The sequence below is a fragment of the Tinamus guttatus genome, unplaced genomic scaffold, assembly GCF_059628265.1.
Source record: "Tinamus guttatus ecotype Peru unplaced genomic scaffold, ASM5962826v1 Tinamus_guttatus_pri_ptg000133l, whole genome shotgun sequence".
In the NCBI taxonomy this organism is placed as follows: domain Eukaryota; kingdom Metazoa; phylum Chordata; class Aves; order Tinamiformes; family Tinamidae; genus Tinamus; species Tinamus guttatus.
This window is the reverse complement of record NW_028288667.1, coordinates 3,560,486-3,579,597: the sequence shown is the minus strand read 5'-3', so window position 1 is coordinate 3,579,597 and position 19,112 is coordinate 3,560,486. Positions and strand designations below refer to the sequence as shown.

At 35.3% G+C, this 19,112-nt stretch overlaps 1 protein-coding gene across 1 annotated transcript in view; it reads left to right on the top strand.

Annotated features, from left to right (window-relative positions):
* Positions 1–19,112, top strand: part of LRP1B (LDL receptor related protein 1B) — a 336,264-nt gene that overhangs the window by 284,598 nt on the left and 32,554 nt on the right. The window contains exons 77-82 of the mRNA XM_088521814.1: positions 2,049–2,272; positions 2,520–2,626; positions 4,632–4,748; positions 6,901–7,074; positions 8,189–8,314; positions 15,849–16,013. Of these exons, the coding sequence (XP_088377940.1) occupies positions 2,049–2,272; positions 2,520–2,626; positions 4,632–4,748; positions 6,901–7,074; positions 8,189–8,314; positions 15,849–16,013 (913 nt within the window). The remainder of the gene's footprint in view (positions 1–2,048; positions 2,273–2,519; positions 2,627–4,631; positions 4,749–6,900; positions 7,075–8,188; positions 8,315–15,848; positions 16,014–19,112) is intronic.

Below are 19,112 nucleotides of genomic sequence, written 5' to 3'. Positions count from 1 at the left end.
AATCTGTGAATTTAATAGAAAAAAATACTACTTCAAATGTACTTGTGATGTTAATTGGATTAATAATTCATCCTTCCTGTCACAAAATGCTAAGCACTGGAAGGCAATGGTTTTATTCCAACTCTGTGTGTAATGTGCTTTTTGAGGTCAACTTCAACTTTAGGAATTGACAATTGTTCTGTAAACTACCATCATACCAAAATGATTTCCAAACCCCAACTGTTTTCACACTTCTTTTAAAGTATTTACCTGTAAAAGAGGTTTTACAACAAACAGCAGTTGATCAGAAACAGACTCATTCTGCAGTTCTGTCGAAACTGCCATATTACAAAAGGTGATCAAATCCCAAATTCTCTAATAAGTTGCAGTAATTTCTGTTGGCATCACAGTAGATGAAAAGAACTAGAGAAAATATTAAGGTGATTTTTTGTCCTTATTCTTTATGCAAAGTCATTCCTTAAAAATCAACATAGTCCAAATAAGCCAGGTAAAGACTCATTTAAGTAAGTAGTCAGGCTCTTGCCAGGATGCAAAGAAAAATCAGTCTTACTGTAAATGATGGGTACGTGAGCTGTCCAAGGGAAAGGCAAGAGACTCTGCTGTGCTTAGATAACTTAAACAAAAAACAGGATATCTCATGCAAATACTAGATTTCTTGGTAAGCTAGTTTATTTTTGTTCTGTTTCTGGAAGTATATGCTACAATAGCACGTAGATTTGTGATACATTATTTTTGTTTATCCTAAAAAAATCTCCTAACACCTTTTTTAAAAGCAATAGTGTTCTGTAAATGCATTTGTAGAATCTTTTACTTTAATGTTCATCTAAGTAGAATGGCAAGGTTTTGCGTATCTTTAGAACATGCATTCTGTGACATTTTTGTAGGATTAAAGGTTTATGAACAATGAACTATCTAAATTCACCCTTATAGTCCTAGTATTTCACCTAGAGATTGAAATGACCTTTATTTTATGGTGACGAAAAAAATCATCTACAAATGTAGTTCTGGTATTAGAGAACTTGGACATCTAAGGAAAATAAGTTGTTTGTGGATTCTCCTTCCTGGTTTTAGTTCAGTAGTTTAGTAGCATTTGATTAGTGCGTTTGTCAAAAAACAGACATTTTTGCACATACTTTAATTTAATATCATTATATGCAAATAAGTAAAAAAAAAAAAAAGCTGCATTCCTGCTTCATGCAAGACTTGAATTTTTGATTGCATGCTTTGTTCATGTAAGGAATTATTTGAATGGTCTTATTTTAAAGTGTTTACTCCTTTCTGAAGCAACTTTTTTAAAGTTTAGACAGACCTTCTAACGCATATTTCTACTAAGTTACATTTCTTACTTTCAGGTTTTTTTGTTGTTGTTTTTTGTTTTTTGGGGTTTTTTTTACATCTTTAGGACCATTTATTTTGCGATCCAGAACTTGATTATGACTGAACTTAATTATGTCGTAATAGAGGTGTTCTGGTTTGTAATTGTAAATATTTGTACAAAGATTTGTACTTGTGAGAATGAGCATTCTTCTGCTAACTCCAGTTTTAGTGGTGGAATGCAGTAACAGTGAACAGCAAGGAAAGAGAAGCACTTTTCTAAATGCAGTGATTTTACTTATCCTGGGCAGCCATAGCTCAGGGTGGTGTCAAGGACCATTTTCAGTGAGTGTTATCTCACAAGGTTTTATGCTCAGAGAGCACAGTTCTGTAGAGGATAATAGCTGTGTAATCTCACGTCTTCCTTCCTTTAGCATCCCAGTATGTAGCATTTGTCTGCTTCAGTATCAATAGTTCAAGTAGTTAATGTGTTAGTGCCATTTTCTTGATAATTGAGGTAGCAGAACAGTTGTTTTGAACTATTGAATTTGTTGTTCTACGCCGAATAAAACTGTGAACGGATCACTCTAGAGCTTATCACCTATAGGTGGAGTTTTTAATGCAGTGCTCTCAAATATTTCATCATCTGTGTTAAAAGTACCAGTTATTTGTCAAGTCTGTGACCTGTTAAAGATTACCTCCATACATCTGACTTTAAAATCTGTTCCTCCTAGTGTCCAGAATTCAAAAGGCCTAGGGACATTGCTGTTGACTGGGTTGCTGGAAATATTTACTGGACTGATCATTCCAGAATGCATTGGTTCAGCTACTATACAACTCACTGGACAAGTCTGAGATACTCCGTCAACGTAGGGCAACTGAACGGACCTAACTGTACAAGACTCCTTACCAGTATGGCAGGGGAGCCATATGCAATTGCTGTAAATCCCAAAAAGGGGTATGTATATTTTAACATTATATTTTTGGTGACTTAAACCCAAATTCAGAGTGACAAATGATATATACAAATGTCTAAAACTTGGCCAAGTCATTTCTTAATCTTTCTATTGGTTTCCCTTTATGTGAAATAGGGTCAGTTATGTCCTATTTTTAGGTAGGTTGGGATGCTCACAGTATTTAATGTCTATAGGTGTTTTGAGATTTTGTATAAGCTTAAATGTATTTTTTATGTTTAATACTATTAGCATGATGTACTGGACAGTTATTGGGGACCGTTCTCACATAGAAGAAGCATCTATGGATGGTACTCTGAGAAGGATACTGGTTCAAAAGAATTTGCAAAGACCTACAGGTAAATATCATTTCTGTCTTTTCTAGGTATCTGGCATTTGGTAACTTCGTGCAAATATCTCAGCTGAGTTCCAGTTTTTCAGTTTCCAAAAGAAAACAGATATAAAATTGTTTACATTCTGGCTATCCATATGCAGTTACCAATTAAAATTATTAATTATATTTTCAAATGATATATCTCAATGTGACTTTTATGTAACAGATTATTGTAATGATTGTAACAAAACTTGGAGATTTTACAAGGCAATATCAAAGGACTTCATATAATGAATGGAAATATGATTTGTTCAGGTACCCTTAAAGGGAAAAATCAATTAAAGGAATGGGCCGTGCAAAGAGAGAATTTCACAAATTGCATTTTTCACTACCTACTGTCTGAAAACAGTTTTACAGCATCCTTCTGTACTTTTCTTCCTGTGCTTCATCATAGAAAGCAAATGTCTGTAGAATCTTAATTTTTTGTCATATATTTCACACAAGTTTGCTGCTTTTGTGGAGGGAATGCAAAAGTAAAACTTCAAGCCATTCTTTCCCTATGGCATTAATATGTCCAAATGAAGTCTTACTACTGCTGATTAGATGGAGTTTGAGATTTTACTGAGCATGTGCATTCCACTGCTTCTAGATTTGTTGCTGATTATGACTTTTCCAGTAAAGGAGGGTGAGAGTTTGAGCATTCTGCTTGAACTTCACAGGGTTTACATAAACATGACTCTCACAGCAGTGCTATATGTATAAAGAATACAAAATAAGTACTTTTTTTCTTTTGTATTATATCTGGTACTATAAAAGATACATTGGGAATGTTATTTATTTATTATTTGTTATTTAAATACTCTTATCAAACTGTGAAGAATAATTCAAAAAGGGAGAGATTGGTAACTGCTCCTAAAGCTTGCACATTTCATGTACTATGTATCATACAGAGGTGACACATAATGATTATCTTTGAGGAGAAATGATTCTCTTCAGATGTATCTTTGACTACTAGTATTTCATTTAAAGACATTTTTTAATGGAATTGCAAATATAAACATATTGCTCTGATCTATGCATTAAATTTGCTCTCCTTCCTCTCTTTTATCTATAACTGATTAATTTATGATCTTAAGAAGAAAATTTTTCAGTTATATATAATTTCTTTTGGTGCATTTTTTCTGACTCACCTACTTACATAAATAGGAAGAGAAACACTTTTTCCCCATCTTATAAAAATATAACTTCAAAAGCTGAGGATTAAATTATTTTATGGTTCAAATTCTTTTTACAGGATGGGGCTTTTGACATGGCTTAAAAATGGCATATTAATCATTTACCCATACTCTCGTGAAACATGGACTGATTTAACTATTGTAATTATTGTCTAGAGGCTGGATATTCAGAATGCTATCTTTTTTTTCTCATTTTTTTCTCTCACCATCTGACTTTCTTCTTATAAATATATGTATATATGCACACACCATAAATATTACTATTTAAGTATTGCAACACTTTCAGCTTATTTCAAGTAAAATAACGATAATTTTATTTGGTAATAATTGTTATATATGTAGTATTGCTAGCAAATATATACATATATATGCTAGTTTGAGGAAATGGCCTAGATTAGGAAGATCATGTCAAGTTTGAATGATTTGCAATTCTCAGCACACAGTCACATGAATGCTGCTGCTTAGAAATCGATCTCAATAGATTTTGTTTTGGTAGAGCAAAAGGATTAGGTTCCATATTTATATTCTCACCTAGTATAGATTCCTACCTGCTGATTCAAGATGTTTTGATGCTGGAAGAAGTTAAAAGAACCTGGTTGAGTCAAGTTGAAGTTTGAAAAAGATGTTATATTCTTCTCAATTTTCTGTCACGTTTCCTTGTTTTCACCATTTTCCGTGTTCTACAAATACAAAGGATAAAACATCTTTAGTACTTCAGTGTACCTTTGATAAAGATTTTAAAATCTTCAGCTTAGTAATACCATGTCTATTTTGATTTTTTTTTCTTTATTATAGGTCTTGTAGTTGACCAGTTCAGTCAGCGTTTGTTCTGGGCTGATTTTGAGTTATCTGTTATTGGCAGTGTTCTCTTTGACGGTTCTGATTCAGTTGTGTCTGTGAGCACTAAACAAGGTATGAAGAACATGAATCCTATCTTATTTTGTTTTGCAGTAATTACATGATTCAGAAAAACTATGTAAGTAAAAAAATATATATATTAGAAAGTAATATTCATTGATATGTTCAGATAACACTTTCAGATATTATCTAAACAAATATATACTTAAGCTTTTATATAGCCTTTGGGGGAATAATCGTGGGCTGGTATGCACAGATCTCATATTGGTATCTAATTATTAGCTTAGGCAATAATAAATTACCATTTTTTGGCCTCATTTGAATTTGCATTCCATTGCACAAGAATTGTATAACTTAGAGATTAGTCAGTATGAATCGGTTCTGGGGAAAACAGTGGATAGTAAATATGCATCAAATACTACTAAAAATGCAAATGAGGGGAATATATTTTGTAAGGAAAAAGGTTTTGATATAATAAACTCATTTAAAATAAGACTGTTTACTTAATAATTTGATAATCTAATATATATATAACATTATATAATTTGGATAAAAATTTAATGCATTAAATAGGTTCAAAATGGGAAAGCAGTCTGCTCTTGGTGGGCAGTGGGGTAATACTACATCAGGTGCTAATGAGTGCTTTTAAACAGTGATTCACCTGGCGCTTGTGGAGAACACGAGCAAAGGAAACTGAGAAGGACCTATTTTAAATAATGTTATTCTGTTTTAATAGCATTTTACATCATCTCTTGTCTTTAAATTTGTGGAAGCTCCTCATCTAGTGAAGGATAGTTCTGATTAGTAAAGGGACCCGATTACCACTTCCTGTAATAAAGATTCTCACTGCGCAGATGTGTGATGTGAGGTTTTAGAAGACAGTAAATGCTCCTAATACTCTTGCTTGTGTGTCCTTCAGTTGTAGTTTTTAAACATGGTGTGGTTACAGTCTAGCTCAAAACCTACAATTAGACCTAAGAAAATTTGTGGCTTACAGAAAGACTGAGAGTATTAATATATCTTAACAGTAATTTATGTTTTAGAAAGCAATGTGAGTTTATTCTTCAAAGTAAAAAAAAAAAGCAAAGGTAAAACAGTATAATTAAGCAGAAGAATGCATATAAGATGGCAACCAAATAATCTGTATCACAGACTGTATTCATATACTCAAATACAAGATCAGTAATGTGATGTTACCTTTTATCTGCTGTCGCTGTTTTTAGCAACTACGGAAAAATTGCAGGGTTTAAAAATCATTTTGCAATGATACATAAGAACTTTGATTCATTTAATTAGACAAGTATAAAATAATGAAGCAGAGTTTGTTAATAATTTTATCAAAACAATTTGCTGAGCACCAAGTATTAATAACAGAGTGGAAAAGCAGTAGAAAGAAAGGCTGATAATTGAAACTAAATGCAAATTAAAAATAACACCCATTTTCACAATGAAAATAGATAATAATAGGAACAAGGTATCATAGAGAATAATAGGTTCTGGTTTTTTATGCCTTCAAAACAAGAAGAGATGTACCTCTGAATAAGATGCTTTTAGTCAGAAGCTACTGGCTTGTTACACTTGTGAAATTTCACAGGTGAAATTTTACAGCCTGTCCTGTAGAGAAAATCAAATCCAATTTTCTACACCTAGCTCATAAAAAGGAGGAACAATGGACCTTTAGCGTCTTCGTCTTGCATTAATTTAAAGAAGTTATGTATTAAAATAAATGTAATATGAAAATCAGTATTCCTAAATACTAATTCACACAGTGTTCACTGTTCACACAATAAACAAAGAAACAATGATGAAATGTTTTATCAGAAAAAAAATCTAATCTATGGGCAGCAATATATTATGTATTTTGTTACATGTATCTTAGATGTAGTTAAAATGTTTCAGCTTTTATTTTTGGCTAGTATTTACAAGAGAGTTTTCAAGCTTTTCTGTGTTCAAGCAGTCATTAAGGTTGAGATGTGAGAAAAGTAATACCAAACTAGAGAATTTAGTTATGAGTAGTATTTTCTTATAAAAAAAATTGCTTTTAAAAAGTCAGTCTTTGTGGATACAAGCCAAGCTCCCTGAGCAATACATTTTAGGCTGTAATTGGAATGCATCTTAAGTTATTGCTAAAATAAAGTTATTAATTATTTAAATATTTATGTGTATATATATATGTATATTTATTTATTACATATTTTTATTTAAGGTTTACTGCACCCACATAGAATTGACATTTTTGAGGACTACATATATGGAGCAGGTCCTAAAAATGGCGCATTTAGAGTACACAAGTTTGGCAGGAGCCTTGTAGAATATCTAAGAGTGGATGTTGATAAAGCAAAAAGTGCCTTGATTTTGCATCGCTACAAGCAAATAGACTGTAAGTCATCATAATTACCTTATACTAGATTTGGAGTAAATTCATTTCAGGAAAATAAAAAATAACCTGCAGTAGGAAAACAGTCTTGCTATACAAACTGAAAATTGATTTGGTCACATTTCATTATATAGTTTTAATTTAGATTTTAAGCATATTTCCAACCATTTGAAGGGACATTGGACAAATATTGCCATGGGCACCTACAGTATAAATGAAGTATTAAAAAAAAAAGCAGAGTTGAATGCAAGAAGTTAGAGTTACAACCAGATGTTATCTTTTATTTGTATTACCAATAAATCTCTTGTCACTTGCAAAATTAGTAAAGTAATTAGAAATGATGCATCTGATGGAGATGACCACTCAGTGTGGGATTCGTGTAGCAGGATGGAGGGCAGTGGTGACCCTCAAAGCACTGACTGCAATGAGAAAACAGGTGAGCACGTACCTCACAATGGTGTCTAGAAATATCAGTAGTATTTTTGATTGACCCCAAGCCATCCATTTTACCTAAAATGAGAGAGCTGAGTGAAGCTGTAAGCCCTAGATGCTAAGTCCTTGCAGAGTTCTCCAGCTGAGTCTAGTCCACAGTCAATGCTGGGAAAGTGTGAGGGTGTCTGTTTTGTGTAGGGCTTCCAACACACTCCCAGCATGCGTGTTAGCTCCACTGGAAGAGGAAAGCTTGCCATGGTCCCAACAACAGCAACAGGAGATATCTCTTACAGCAGCTGGTAAAATTATAGCAAAAACTGGCAGTGCGAAACAAGAGATGTAGAATGAGGAGAATTAATGAAATTGCTAATTCATGAGTGAATACAAACAAAAATTTAGATATTAAATAATCCCACTAGCACAAAACCCCATTGTTTACTTCTTGAATGTCTTGCTTTAATATTTTTAAAATTATTGTTCCTGAAATAAATTCTGTGTTGGCATGAGTCTTGTGCTGCCACTTGAGTGAATGTCTTCACTGACTTCAGGCTACTGACATCCTAGAAACCAGAAGTGCATAATAGTTATGTATATCTCATTATTCATTCTTTTTTTTTTTCCGGTTTTGTAACATAGTGCAATTATAAATAAGATAATCTTTTATATTTTTTCTCTTCTCAAATAGTGCCCAATCCGTGCTTGGACCTGACATGTGAATTCATCTGCTTACTCAACCCCTATGGTGCAACCTGTGCATGTCCAGAAGGAAAGTCATTGGTGAATGGAACATGCATTGATCTGAACCTGTTAGGTGGGTACTGAAAACTGCATGAGAAGCAGAAAATAGAAGAAATGGACAGTCATTTTTTGTCATGGCAAAAGGCTAGGCTGTGTTTAGGTAGAAGTTCTATAATGTTGTTCAACATCTGTCTTATTAATCTGAAACCAAAATGAAATAATGAGGACCAAAAAACATTTCTTATTCATCAAAATGAAAAATGAAGTATTGAATTTCACTGATATGAGAAGATATGCATTTTTATAAGGGTTGTATTAGACACAGGAAAACAGTTCATGGTAATATCTACTTAATTCTTGCTACGTTCTAGGATAAATAAAGAATGTGACTACTTGTTCTATAGAAGGGAGACTATTAAATGCTTAAAATTATAGCACTGTAGTTCTGGTCAAGCCTAATGTGATAAGTGATTAACCAGCTGGAATGGATTTTTAGTCAGCTTAAGTTTTAAAATTTCCAGAAATCATAGAACAGGATCTCTCGTGTATGAAAAGTCAGAATGCATCAGGATGTTCCTCTAATGTTTAATTCTAAGCTCAGAAATTGATCTACGTTTTCGTGAGATCCTTAGTACTTAAAGTGCACAATTTAGTAATTTAATTAATTAAAGTAAAATGTCATCATTCCATTTTTGTGGGGGAAATCTCACCGATTACAGACTTCTTAATCTTTAAAAACTGAAATAATGTAAGTGTTTCAGTGTTTTATGATGTGGGATTAATAAAGCTATCCTGACTAACAGTATTTCTCTTTCTGTATCAAAAAATCTACAATTTTAAAAAGTGGTTTATAGAGCAAGCCAATATTACAGAGCTTGTCCTACATAATGAGCCCATTCATCTTTTTGCTTAAATAAGAGTACAACATATGCATTGTATTTACATCAGCATCAACTTTTGTGTGTATTGCACCATGCTGCTGCAACAATACGGTAAAATAAAACTTAATTGTGGTTCATGTACCATATATTTGCTTATCTGAACTGGAGACTGTTCTGTCTGGATACCTCTGTCTTGTTATCGCAAGATTTTCTGCGGATGCTATACCAATAAAATTTTTTAAAATTGGCCCATACTATTTTAAGTATTTAAGTACTGAAGAAGGGACAAGTGCATAGAAGAATAGAAGATTACTGGGTTTTTTTGTTGATGATTGGTGGTAATTTGAACTCATAGTTTAAGAAATGCTGCAGTTTTATTTGTGAGGTAAGAGATTATGCCATGGTAGAGTTTTCAGGATGTTATGTTTTTATTAAGAAATATCTTGAGGCTATTACATTATTTTTCTGTTATATTTATATAGATAGAGAGCAAATGCCCAGAGAAAGAACACTGATACATTGATATTTTCTGGTATCTTCCAACAACTGTGATATGTTATACCTTTTTATAGGCTGCTGAATACATGTTTCTTAGTTTTCTGATAAAAATATATATATGTCTAGCAATGTATTGCCTAGCATAGCTTTTTACTTGTATATTTTCCTCTCCTGATTGTAGATTGTCGGTTTTGTAGCCTCACAGATTTCAAATTAGCAACAGACGTTAACCTCAGCATCATAACATACTAGCAAGTGTTTTTGCACTCTTTTGACATTTATGAAAAAGTATGAAATGGGTTTTAAATGTTTGTTTATTGCTATTAGCACGCTCAGCTTTGCAGGGATCAGCAGAGATTCTTGTCAAGATCAGACTCGACCTCAAGGTCAGCATCTTGAATGAGCACAGATTATAACTACTGGCAGACTGACAAACCACTCATGCTTACGAGGTTTCTAAGAGCCTCTAACCAAGAAACATCATGCAAATCTATAGTAAATGTCTTTTCTTACTGAAAATCAAGTTGTAAAACAGATCTTATTTTCTTCTAAAAAGTTATACAGAAAGAAATATTGTGAGAAAAAAAAAAAAAAAAAAAAAAAAAGACAAGTGCAGGGTCCCAGAAAGGCAAGTTCAGGGTCCTGCACCTAAGGAGGAATAACCTCATGCACCAGTACAGACAGGCTGGGGGTTGACCTGCTGGAGAACTGCTCTGCAAAAGAAGAACCAGGGCATCCTGGTGAGCAACAAGTTGACCCTGAGCCAACAATGTGCCCTTGTGGCCAAGAAGGCCAATGGTTTTCTGTCGTGCTTTAGGAAGAGTGTTGCTAACAGGTCAAGGAAGGTGATCCTCCCCCTCTACTCAGCCCTGATGAGGCCTCATCTCTAGTGCAGTGTCCAGTTCTGGGCTTGCCTTTACGAGAGGGACATGGAATTACTGGGGAGAGTCCAGCGTGGAGCTGCAAACATGATCAGGAGACTGGGGCATCTCTCCTGTGAGGAGAGGTTGAGAGAACTGGACCTGTTCAACCTAAAGAAGAGAAGAATGGAGATCTTGTCAGTGTGTATAAACACCTTAAGGGTGTCAAGAGGATGAGGTCAGATTATTTTCAGTGATGTTTCTTGGTTAGTTTGCCTGACTTTCACAGAGTCAAAATAGTACAGCTATCTAAGGTTCCCAGTTTATCTTGAGTATTGGCCCTCAGGAGAGTCAGTCTCTGAGAACTTCATTTTGACAATGCATTACTTTCTATCCCCTTGAAAAATGTAGGCCAAATGATAATGATTATTTTTGTGAAATGATGTTCAGTCTTATTATCACATTTTTCATCTTGGTAGTGTTTTTTTGCATGACTGTTGTGAACAGACCTTGCCTGCTTTGTACAGCTCAGTAGTTGGTTGGTGTCAGAGAAATCCTCTCAGTGTTGGCCCAAAAAGCGGCTCAGACTGTGCAGTCTGGAGTTCACTGTTTTGTTTGTTTGCTTGTTTTGCTTGTTTTTAACAAAACAAAATTAAGGTAGGTTTGAAGTCTTGCATAATGCCACTAATGACTTGAATCATCAAACTGTTTTTTCTTCGTAAGTCCTGTGTGAAAAAATCTAAATATTGAATCCCCAATAATTTTCTGTGAGAATCATCCACATTGCTCCAGACAACTGCTTTAACAATATCTGTTACAGTTGATTAAAACAGAGCTTTTTGCCTTGGTTTGGATTTTTCAAGCCAGAATGTCATTCTGAATCATATTCAAAATACTTTTAAATCAAAATCAAAACCAGTTTCTCTTTAGGGAAGCTTTTATCTTCTTTTTTTTTTTTTTTTTTTTTTTTTTCTGTAGCTTATTATGATTGATGGAGCACAAAGTGTTTTCTGAGTTATGTTGACTGCAACAGACATGACTTTTTTAGTTCAGATGCTCTCCTTTTGGTTTTGAATGAGTAGGGTACCATTTTATATTTACAAAACAAACCAGAGGATTTATACACATTCACTTTATTATAGCCAATTACCTATGACACAAAGAAGCCAAAAATGTTATTAGAAAGATGAAAGTGAAAATGAAAATGGTGTGAATCACAGGAATGAGCAAGAGTCATGGGATACTTCTGGGAGTTCAGTATTTTGGAGCTGAACATTTATTACTTTCATTTTAGCAAGGGAATATTTGTGCTCTCTTGGCTGGAGGAAAAATTACAAAGGCTCAGATAGGATCTTGTTTCTCAAAGCACATGAAACAGTTAATTTATTATGGTATTTCCTGCAGTGTATCTCTGTGGAGACTTGCCCATTTCATACTGAGACTGCAGGCAAAGCAAGTACTCTGTCCGGGGATAGAGAGGTGAATCCCAATGCACTTTTCACCCACAAATTCTGCCTCAGGGACTTTTACTACCAAAGCTCTGGCAGTTCAGCCCATGCTATCTTCTTGATTTCTGTCCTCCTTTCAGCCTTTGGTTTGTTTGTTTGTTTATTTATTTATTTATTGATAGCGAATAGAACAGTGCTGAAACACAGAAAGCACTTTTTTTGTTCGCAAGAAATCCATCAGTTACAGCAGTATCTTCTGTGTTTACAATGGGGATGTAACACTGGGACTGATGTTTTCTAGAAAAGAAAAATTGTATTAAAGCACAGCTGGTGTTTGGCTATTTTTTCTTGTTGTGCATCATTTTCTTAACACTTCTGTTCCATGTAGGATTGTAAAGTAAATGCACTTCATAAAGCATACTTAATGGGAAGCGCAATTAAGTGGGCTTCAAAGAGGGTCTTTCAGACGAAATTTGAAGACTGTAACTTCTCATAGGATGTGACCTGTGGAGGACAGACAGATAGTAGAGACTTTTTCCACGTTTGGGAGGCAGAAATACTTATAAAACCTTAGCAGAACTTGAGGACTTGAGTCTCTTGAATGGGTACACTGGCCTTAGTAAATATAACTACACATTTTCTTCTCTTCAGGGTAGACAAGAGCAAAAGCCTTTATGCCACCTAAGACTATTTTCTATTGTGCAGAGGAAAACTGTTCTTGTCTCAATATATCCAAAAACAGGAAAAACTAAGTTATCTTTTTCTCAAGAAAGAAAGGATTTTTATAGAAGTAACAATGAAAGAAATGCATGGCTGTGTTTGGGAGAGAGGGATGGAATATTTAAAATGTGAACAAAGTAAGGCAGAAGTATCAGTAGAGTTCAGAACATTTTGCATTGTTGTTTTTTCAGTATTGCCTCTGTGTAAGAATTTTGTTTTCAGTTAGAGGAAAGTGGCAAAAAGCCCTAAGTTTATTAATATTAATTGTGAAATATTAATATCAGGAAGAAAAATGCAAGAAAAAGAGCAAATCAAAATGAAGGAATGTTATGATTGAAGTAGACAAACCAAGGCAGCGGAAGGCAAAGTTGTTAATCTAGGGGATAATATATAAAATTACATAACCATTTACTTTTTAGCATGTCTACTAGTAGGTAGAATATTAACCAAACATTTAGCAAGTGAAATTATTTACCTGTGACATTTTAAGAGTTAATTTGGACAGTTGAGATGTGTTTGAGTTGGAGTTCCAGCAAATGACTGACCAGTGCTGACTTCACTCAAGATACAAACATTTCTGATTAAAAAAAAAGCATTTTTTTTCTTTGTTCCAATAGAGTTTACTTACTAGACATGTTCCCAGTTGTTCCGAAGCCTTTATTCACTAATTCAAATTAAGAGTATTCAGCCTTTCATAAACATTCTTCTGTGTTTCTCTCCTATATTCTTTTTTCTTACTGTTTTCTACAGGACTCTTCTGTTGCTTTTTTTCACCCACAAAAGCATCTCATTCCTCCTTTGTGCTCACTTGATGTGAATCAGCAAGAGTAATTTGATTCTTGTATCTACTTTCAGACAACAAAACAGCAGCAGTAAAACCGTTGTATTATTAAAGTCTAACACAGGATTTTAAAACTAGCTTATCCATTACATCTTTCAATCCTATTTCTTAGGTTACTTAAAGTCCAGAATTGCTGTAGAAACTTTTATTTGATTGTTTCATAGTTGAGTCACTTTTAATTCACATCCTGAATTTAAAATTTTTGATAGAAAAAGCAGAGAATAATAAAAATTCTGTGATGATCCAAAATATTGAATCATTTCTTATTTTTCTTTCTCATTTCTTTCTCAGAAACTTTGTCAAATGAGCATCATATGTAGTTATTTAATATGTATTGCATTTAAAAGGTATCGGACACAAATGTCCTAATCTTGAAAAGCCAATTAGATTAGAAAAGCTGTAGCACAGGCAATTTTTGATCCAGTGTTTTATGAAAATATGAAAGTTAGTATTTCCTGGTGCAGTTAGGATAACTGTGATGTTTGTAGTTTAATGTCCTATAGTTATAAATATGCCTTTTCATAGTGTATGTTGAATTCATGGAGTCTCTCTCAATATATTTTTCTTAAATTTTATATCTTAATTTTTCAGAGTTACTCTAGAAAAAAATAGGCTGATATCTTAAATTTTTTGCTATAGTCATAAAAGTGAGCACTTTGTCCATACTTTGATGTCCTTTGTTCATTTTTTACTAAGCTCTGCTCTATAAACTCATGAGTAATGATAAGTAAAACAGATAAGCTAAGCAAAAAAACAGTTTCTGTCCAATAAGATATGCTACATTATTCACTTAAACAACTTCTGTAATAAGTAACTGAAGAAGGGTTCATGGGACATCAAAGGATTTAATGAGCCACCTGAATGAATAAAATCCTGAGGCATCTTCAGACTCCCAAATGCGAAGTAGCTTTGTTACAACAGATTTATATAGCCAGGGTGGATACCAGTAAAATAAAGACATTTCGTATTTTTATTCTAAACATCAAAACTTGTGAGGTTTGTACATGTTTTGCCAGTCAAGTCCCCTGCGACAGCTTCCAGAGTCATTGCCTCGTTTCGAGTTCTTGTGCAAGAAGGGTCACAGCGTCAGGACACAAAAGGCAGGTGAAGACCCTGCTTCTTGCAAGCTTTTTCCCTGCAGTTTGGTCCTGGATTTCACTTGAGCACCATCTCAGCTCTGGCCTTGACAAGAGGCAGCCAAACCCCTAGGAGGAGGGGAGTAGCAGAGAGAGATGTAAGTTAGTCTGTGGGAAAGGCTGCTGCAAAAGCCTAGTTATGTTCCTGAGCTCTGTAGGGTCTGGGCTTAAGAGAACGATGCTCAGTGCCTTGATCACACTTAAAATTTCAAACAGAGCCCAAACCTTACAGATGAGATGTCTCAGCTGCAAAGCCTTACCTCTAGGATAAGATAGCTGAGATTTTCCTAAATTCAGCACTTGAGAAGCTGCCTCTTTCTTTAAGCAGCAGGAGTAAAACGTGGCATGCTTGTGTTAGTCAGTCTTGGATCTGGACAAGTATAGGAGATAAAGGATACTCGTACTGTTTTTCATATGTTGTTTAACTAAAACTTCTTAATTCGGCAAAACATCATTGTTACTGATGGATCTATTACAGAATGGTCTCCGTGTTTGCATTGTCCCTCTGTGAGAAGGGCATGTAGGTTCAACTGCTGGATTAGTTAGACATCAGTCTGGCTTCACAGATTTCATTTTTCTGTGTGAGAAATGAAAGGCCGTATTGTGGAAGGCGTAATTTGACCTGAAAAGGTGCTCGTCCTTCTCTTTCAGATTACAATTATTTGGTTGTTTGAGCATTGCATGCAAGCTATTCTGTAATTAATTTCTCGCTGGTGTCATGAAGTGATTTTATTTCTTGCTCATTGACATGAATAGAGAGTTATTTCTCATTGTGTTTCCAAGACACAACTTTAATTGAAAATAACGTTATGGAAAGATTGAATCCAGTCTACTCAGGATTTGTGTTACCCAATAGATGTGAGCTGAGAAAGTGGCACCACCTTCATGAGCACTTGGTGCCCACGTGGTGGAGGCCGTGCCTTTCATGCAGGAGAGTCTACAGTGTCAGGGGGATGAGGAGAGCACGCTGCCCTCAGCATGGTGTAGAGCTCCTGACAGCCTTTCCAAGGAGGGCTCATAGGCTCCTAAAAATATATTTTATCTAGCACTGTGGAGCAGCAGTAACAGTTTGCTCTCCATTTGGAAAAGTGAATTTCCCCTGCCTCCCTTAGTTACTGGGAGCTGTACTTAAAATGCCTGTGAGTGCTGGTTTGCCAGTTACCTGAAATGCAATTGTAGAAATTGCTGAAAACTCCAGTGATGTCTGTGTGTCTTTGCTGCAGATGACACGTGCAAGCTGACGTGTGAAAACGGAGGGAAGTGCATTATAAATGAGAAGGGCGAGCCCCGCTGTCACTGCTGGCCGCGCTATTCCGGGGAGCGATGTGAAACCAACCACTGCCACAACTACTGTCAGCACGGGGGAACCTGCGGAGCCTCTGTCCTCGGTAAATATTCCTGTGCAGCTTTAGGATGTTCTTGTAATGACCTTAATGGAAGCGTTTGAATTTATTCCTTGCTTTTTGTTTTTTGTTTTCTTTTTGTAGCCTTGTTCCTTTGTCTAAGCATAAACTATACGCAATATAGCAGTATATACTGTATGTATACGTTATACTAAGCAGTGCTGTTCATTCACCATTCACATATCTCAGTGTTTAAGCAGAAATAAATTAGATCCCACAAAAGGGAGCATGTAAGTATTCATTATAAAGGCACAAATATTAATGAGTAGAAAGGGAATTGTAAAAGCAGTTTAAAGGCCAAAGCCTAACCACTCCTGGAGACCAGCTCATCTCACACGTCTTCCCCATACCTCCCCATACTCCTTCCCTTCTATCTGAATTCTACCTTGAAATTTTTAGATGCCGCTCTAAAGTTTTAGGTCCTATTGGTCTGTGTGTAGAAGTATGTACTTAAACTAGACATGTGACATCAATCTTTTACCTATATCTTATTAGAATGCACAAAATTAAGCATTTTCCTCATGTGTGTCTCAGGAAAATTCAGTTGATCAGAATTCAAATCCTTTATTTGCTTGAAGGAATTTGAAATCACATCTCTTATCTACTGTGAGATTATCTGAGCTGCCAAGCCAGAGATATTTGGGAGCTGATCTTTGTCCCTTATATGTAGCTTGTGCAATGTAATTAAACAGTGTTTGGGCTAGAGAGAGGTAGTGTGATAAGAAGTGCTCTATAACTTAGTAATTATGTTAGAAAGGGGAAGTTTGAGTTTTCTGCTCCGAGGAATATTTAAATATTTGATTCATAGTGGAACAGCTAGAGGGGCAATTTGAAGTCTAGGCTCTTCTCAGAGAAGTCTATCACCTCCTGAGGATGGTGTGAATCATTTCTCATGTGTGATGAAAAAAACAACATCTTAGTTTCTGCAAGAAAAGTGCAGGCACTTGACCTTAAAAGAGGAGCTTGTCACTGGTTTTTACAGATGAAGGGAAACAGCTCCCTGCAATGTGGGAAAATTATGTATTTTAGTTGCTATGATTGAGGGTTACAACCTAGATTTTGGTATTTTCCTCAGCATTTCATTTTAATTAACTTAGCCTATTTATTTTAGTTATTTAACTTCCCTCCTGTACTGATTTCTGTGGATCCTTGCCTTCTTTTTACCTTCTTACTTTATGAGATGTGGTGTAAAAATCCAAGTGAAGTTAAATGTAGTAATATATTGTAGTACCATTTATGGTGTATATAAGTAATAATTACTACGTATTAGAAAGTGAGAATTCTTTGTAGTTGATATTGATCAGTTATACTTGGACCTGCTTCTAACAGCTCATAGAACTACTGACAGAAATGATAACTTGAGATTTTTATCAATTTAGTGAGATCAATACATGTTTCGTGAAGACGTGCAAGTGAAAGACACACATGTAATTTAAATGACATGCAAAAATTTCACCCAAACAGACTGTATTTAATCCCACATCTCTTCATATCTGGTATTTAATTGCTACTTCCATGGGGTTCTAAAGTTAATGCCTTATAATAAAATAATAAGAAAAGTTAGCCCTTATGATTCATCTCACTTGTGAAGCCTGCAGAAAGCTTTGGAGTCTTCTTCCTTTGGGTGGTAAGCATGGAACTCACTTCCCCAGCTGCTTCTTTCTTTACTGGACAGCTAACAGTTTATGTGGTCAAACTTACACTATATCATGGACTTTTCCTTTTTCGTGCTAAATGTGACCTCTAAAATCTGTTCACCAATTGGATGGCATAATTAGCATAGTAGGTTTGGTCAGCTGAGAATGAAGGAGAGCTACGGGCATATCCTACAGTATGCTTCGGCTGTGACTGCAATCCACACACCACTTTTGTGATTTTGGGAATCCAGATCTTTAAATCTTTAACTTCTTCAGAAGTTCACTGTGCCACATCTGGCCAAAGCATGCTAAGCTTTGTAGGATGAGAGCAACGTGGAGCCATTCTTGTTCATAACCAAGGGAGAAATGGATCTTAAACTTGCAGCTGCTGCCTCTGAGTAGAACGAGGGCACCTCACTCCCAAGGCTGTCTGATGTTGAGAGTTCCTGGACATACCTGCTCATAGGAATGTTCTTTGGCTGTTTTGTTTCTCCTTTTCTAGTTTGATTGTTTTTTTTAATAACCATTATTCAATTTAAGTGAATCTCACATACGCCATTCCTATTTCATGAGTGTAGTTATGCCTTGAAACCAGTACCATGTGCTGGCCATGTGGGGAAAAGTACCATGGATCTTTGCAAATCAAGGTGACTCCATCCAGCATTCCAGATAAAATTTGCAAAATGATCCCAAAATCATCTTCCTTGCAGGCCTTTCCCCTAGACCCTATAAATATTCTATTAAGAGGAAATCTCTGTTTCTATCACACTGTATTTCTTATCTATATCAGACCATAAATCCTGTCTTCCTGAAACAAACTACCATGCCAGCAAGATATCCCCGTATCCTAATTTAATCCATGGTATACTGAAACTGTTAGGTATCTTACAAGAGGAAGCTAAACCGAACTCCTAGGGTGCATATAGGACACTACAGCACCCAATACATATAATCTATTAACAAAACTGATTGTATAATGCTTCAAGTATTTTTACAACAGCAGTTTCCTTTTTGCACCAAAATATACCACTATGCTAAGCATCATCCGGTCAATGCACTCAGTCAGTGCTCATTTGGCTGCAAGGACTGCAGATACAGTTCACAGTTTGGACCGAGGGTGTGAAAGCCAGCAGAGACCAGCATCCCCCCTCCCTTCTCATTATCGAAGCCTTCAAGAAAGGGCTCCTCTGCTTCGTCAGACTCATGTGAGAGTCATTAGTGTACACATTGCTTTAATGTTGCACCTTGCAACAGCTAGGAGTGTATAGGCTCTGTATTCACTGGAATTATTCTGTTTTTCCTTCATGGTTATCGAACTTAAGCATTGTAGTAAGTGTCCAGATTTCAAGTACTGCATCCTACCAGACTGACCTGTCCACTAGCAATAGGTATATTATTTTTTTTTTCTTTTTTTTTGTGGAGATTCTTTCATGTCTTGAAAGTACAA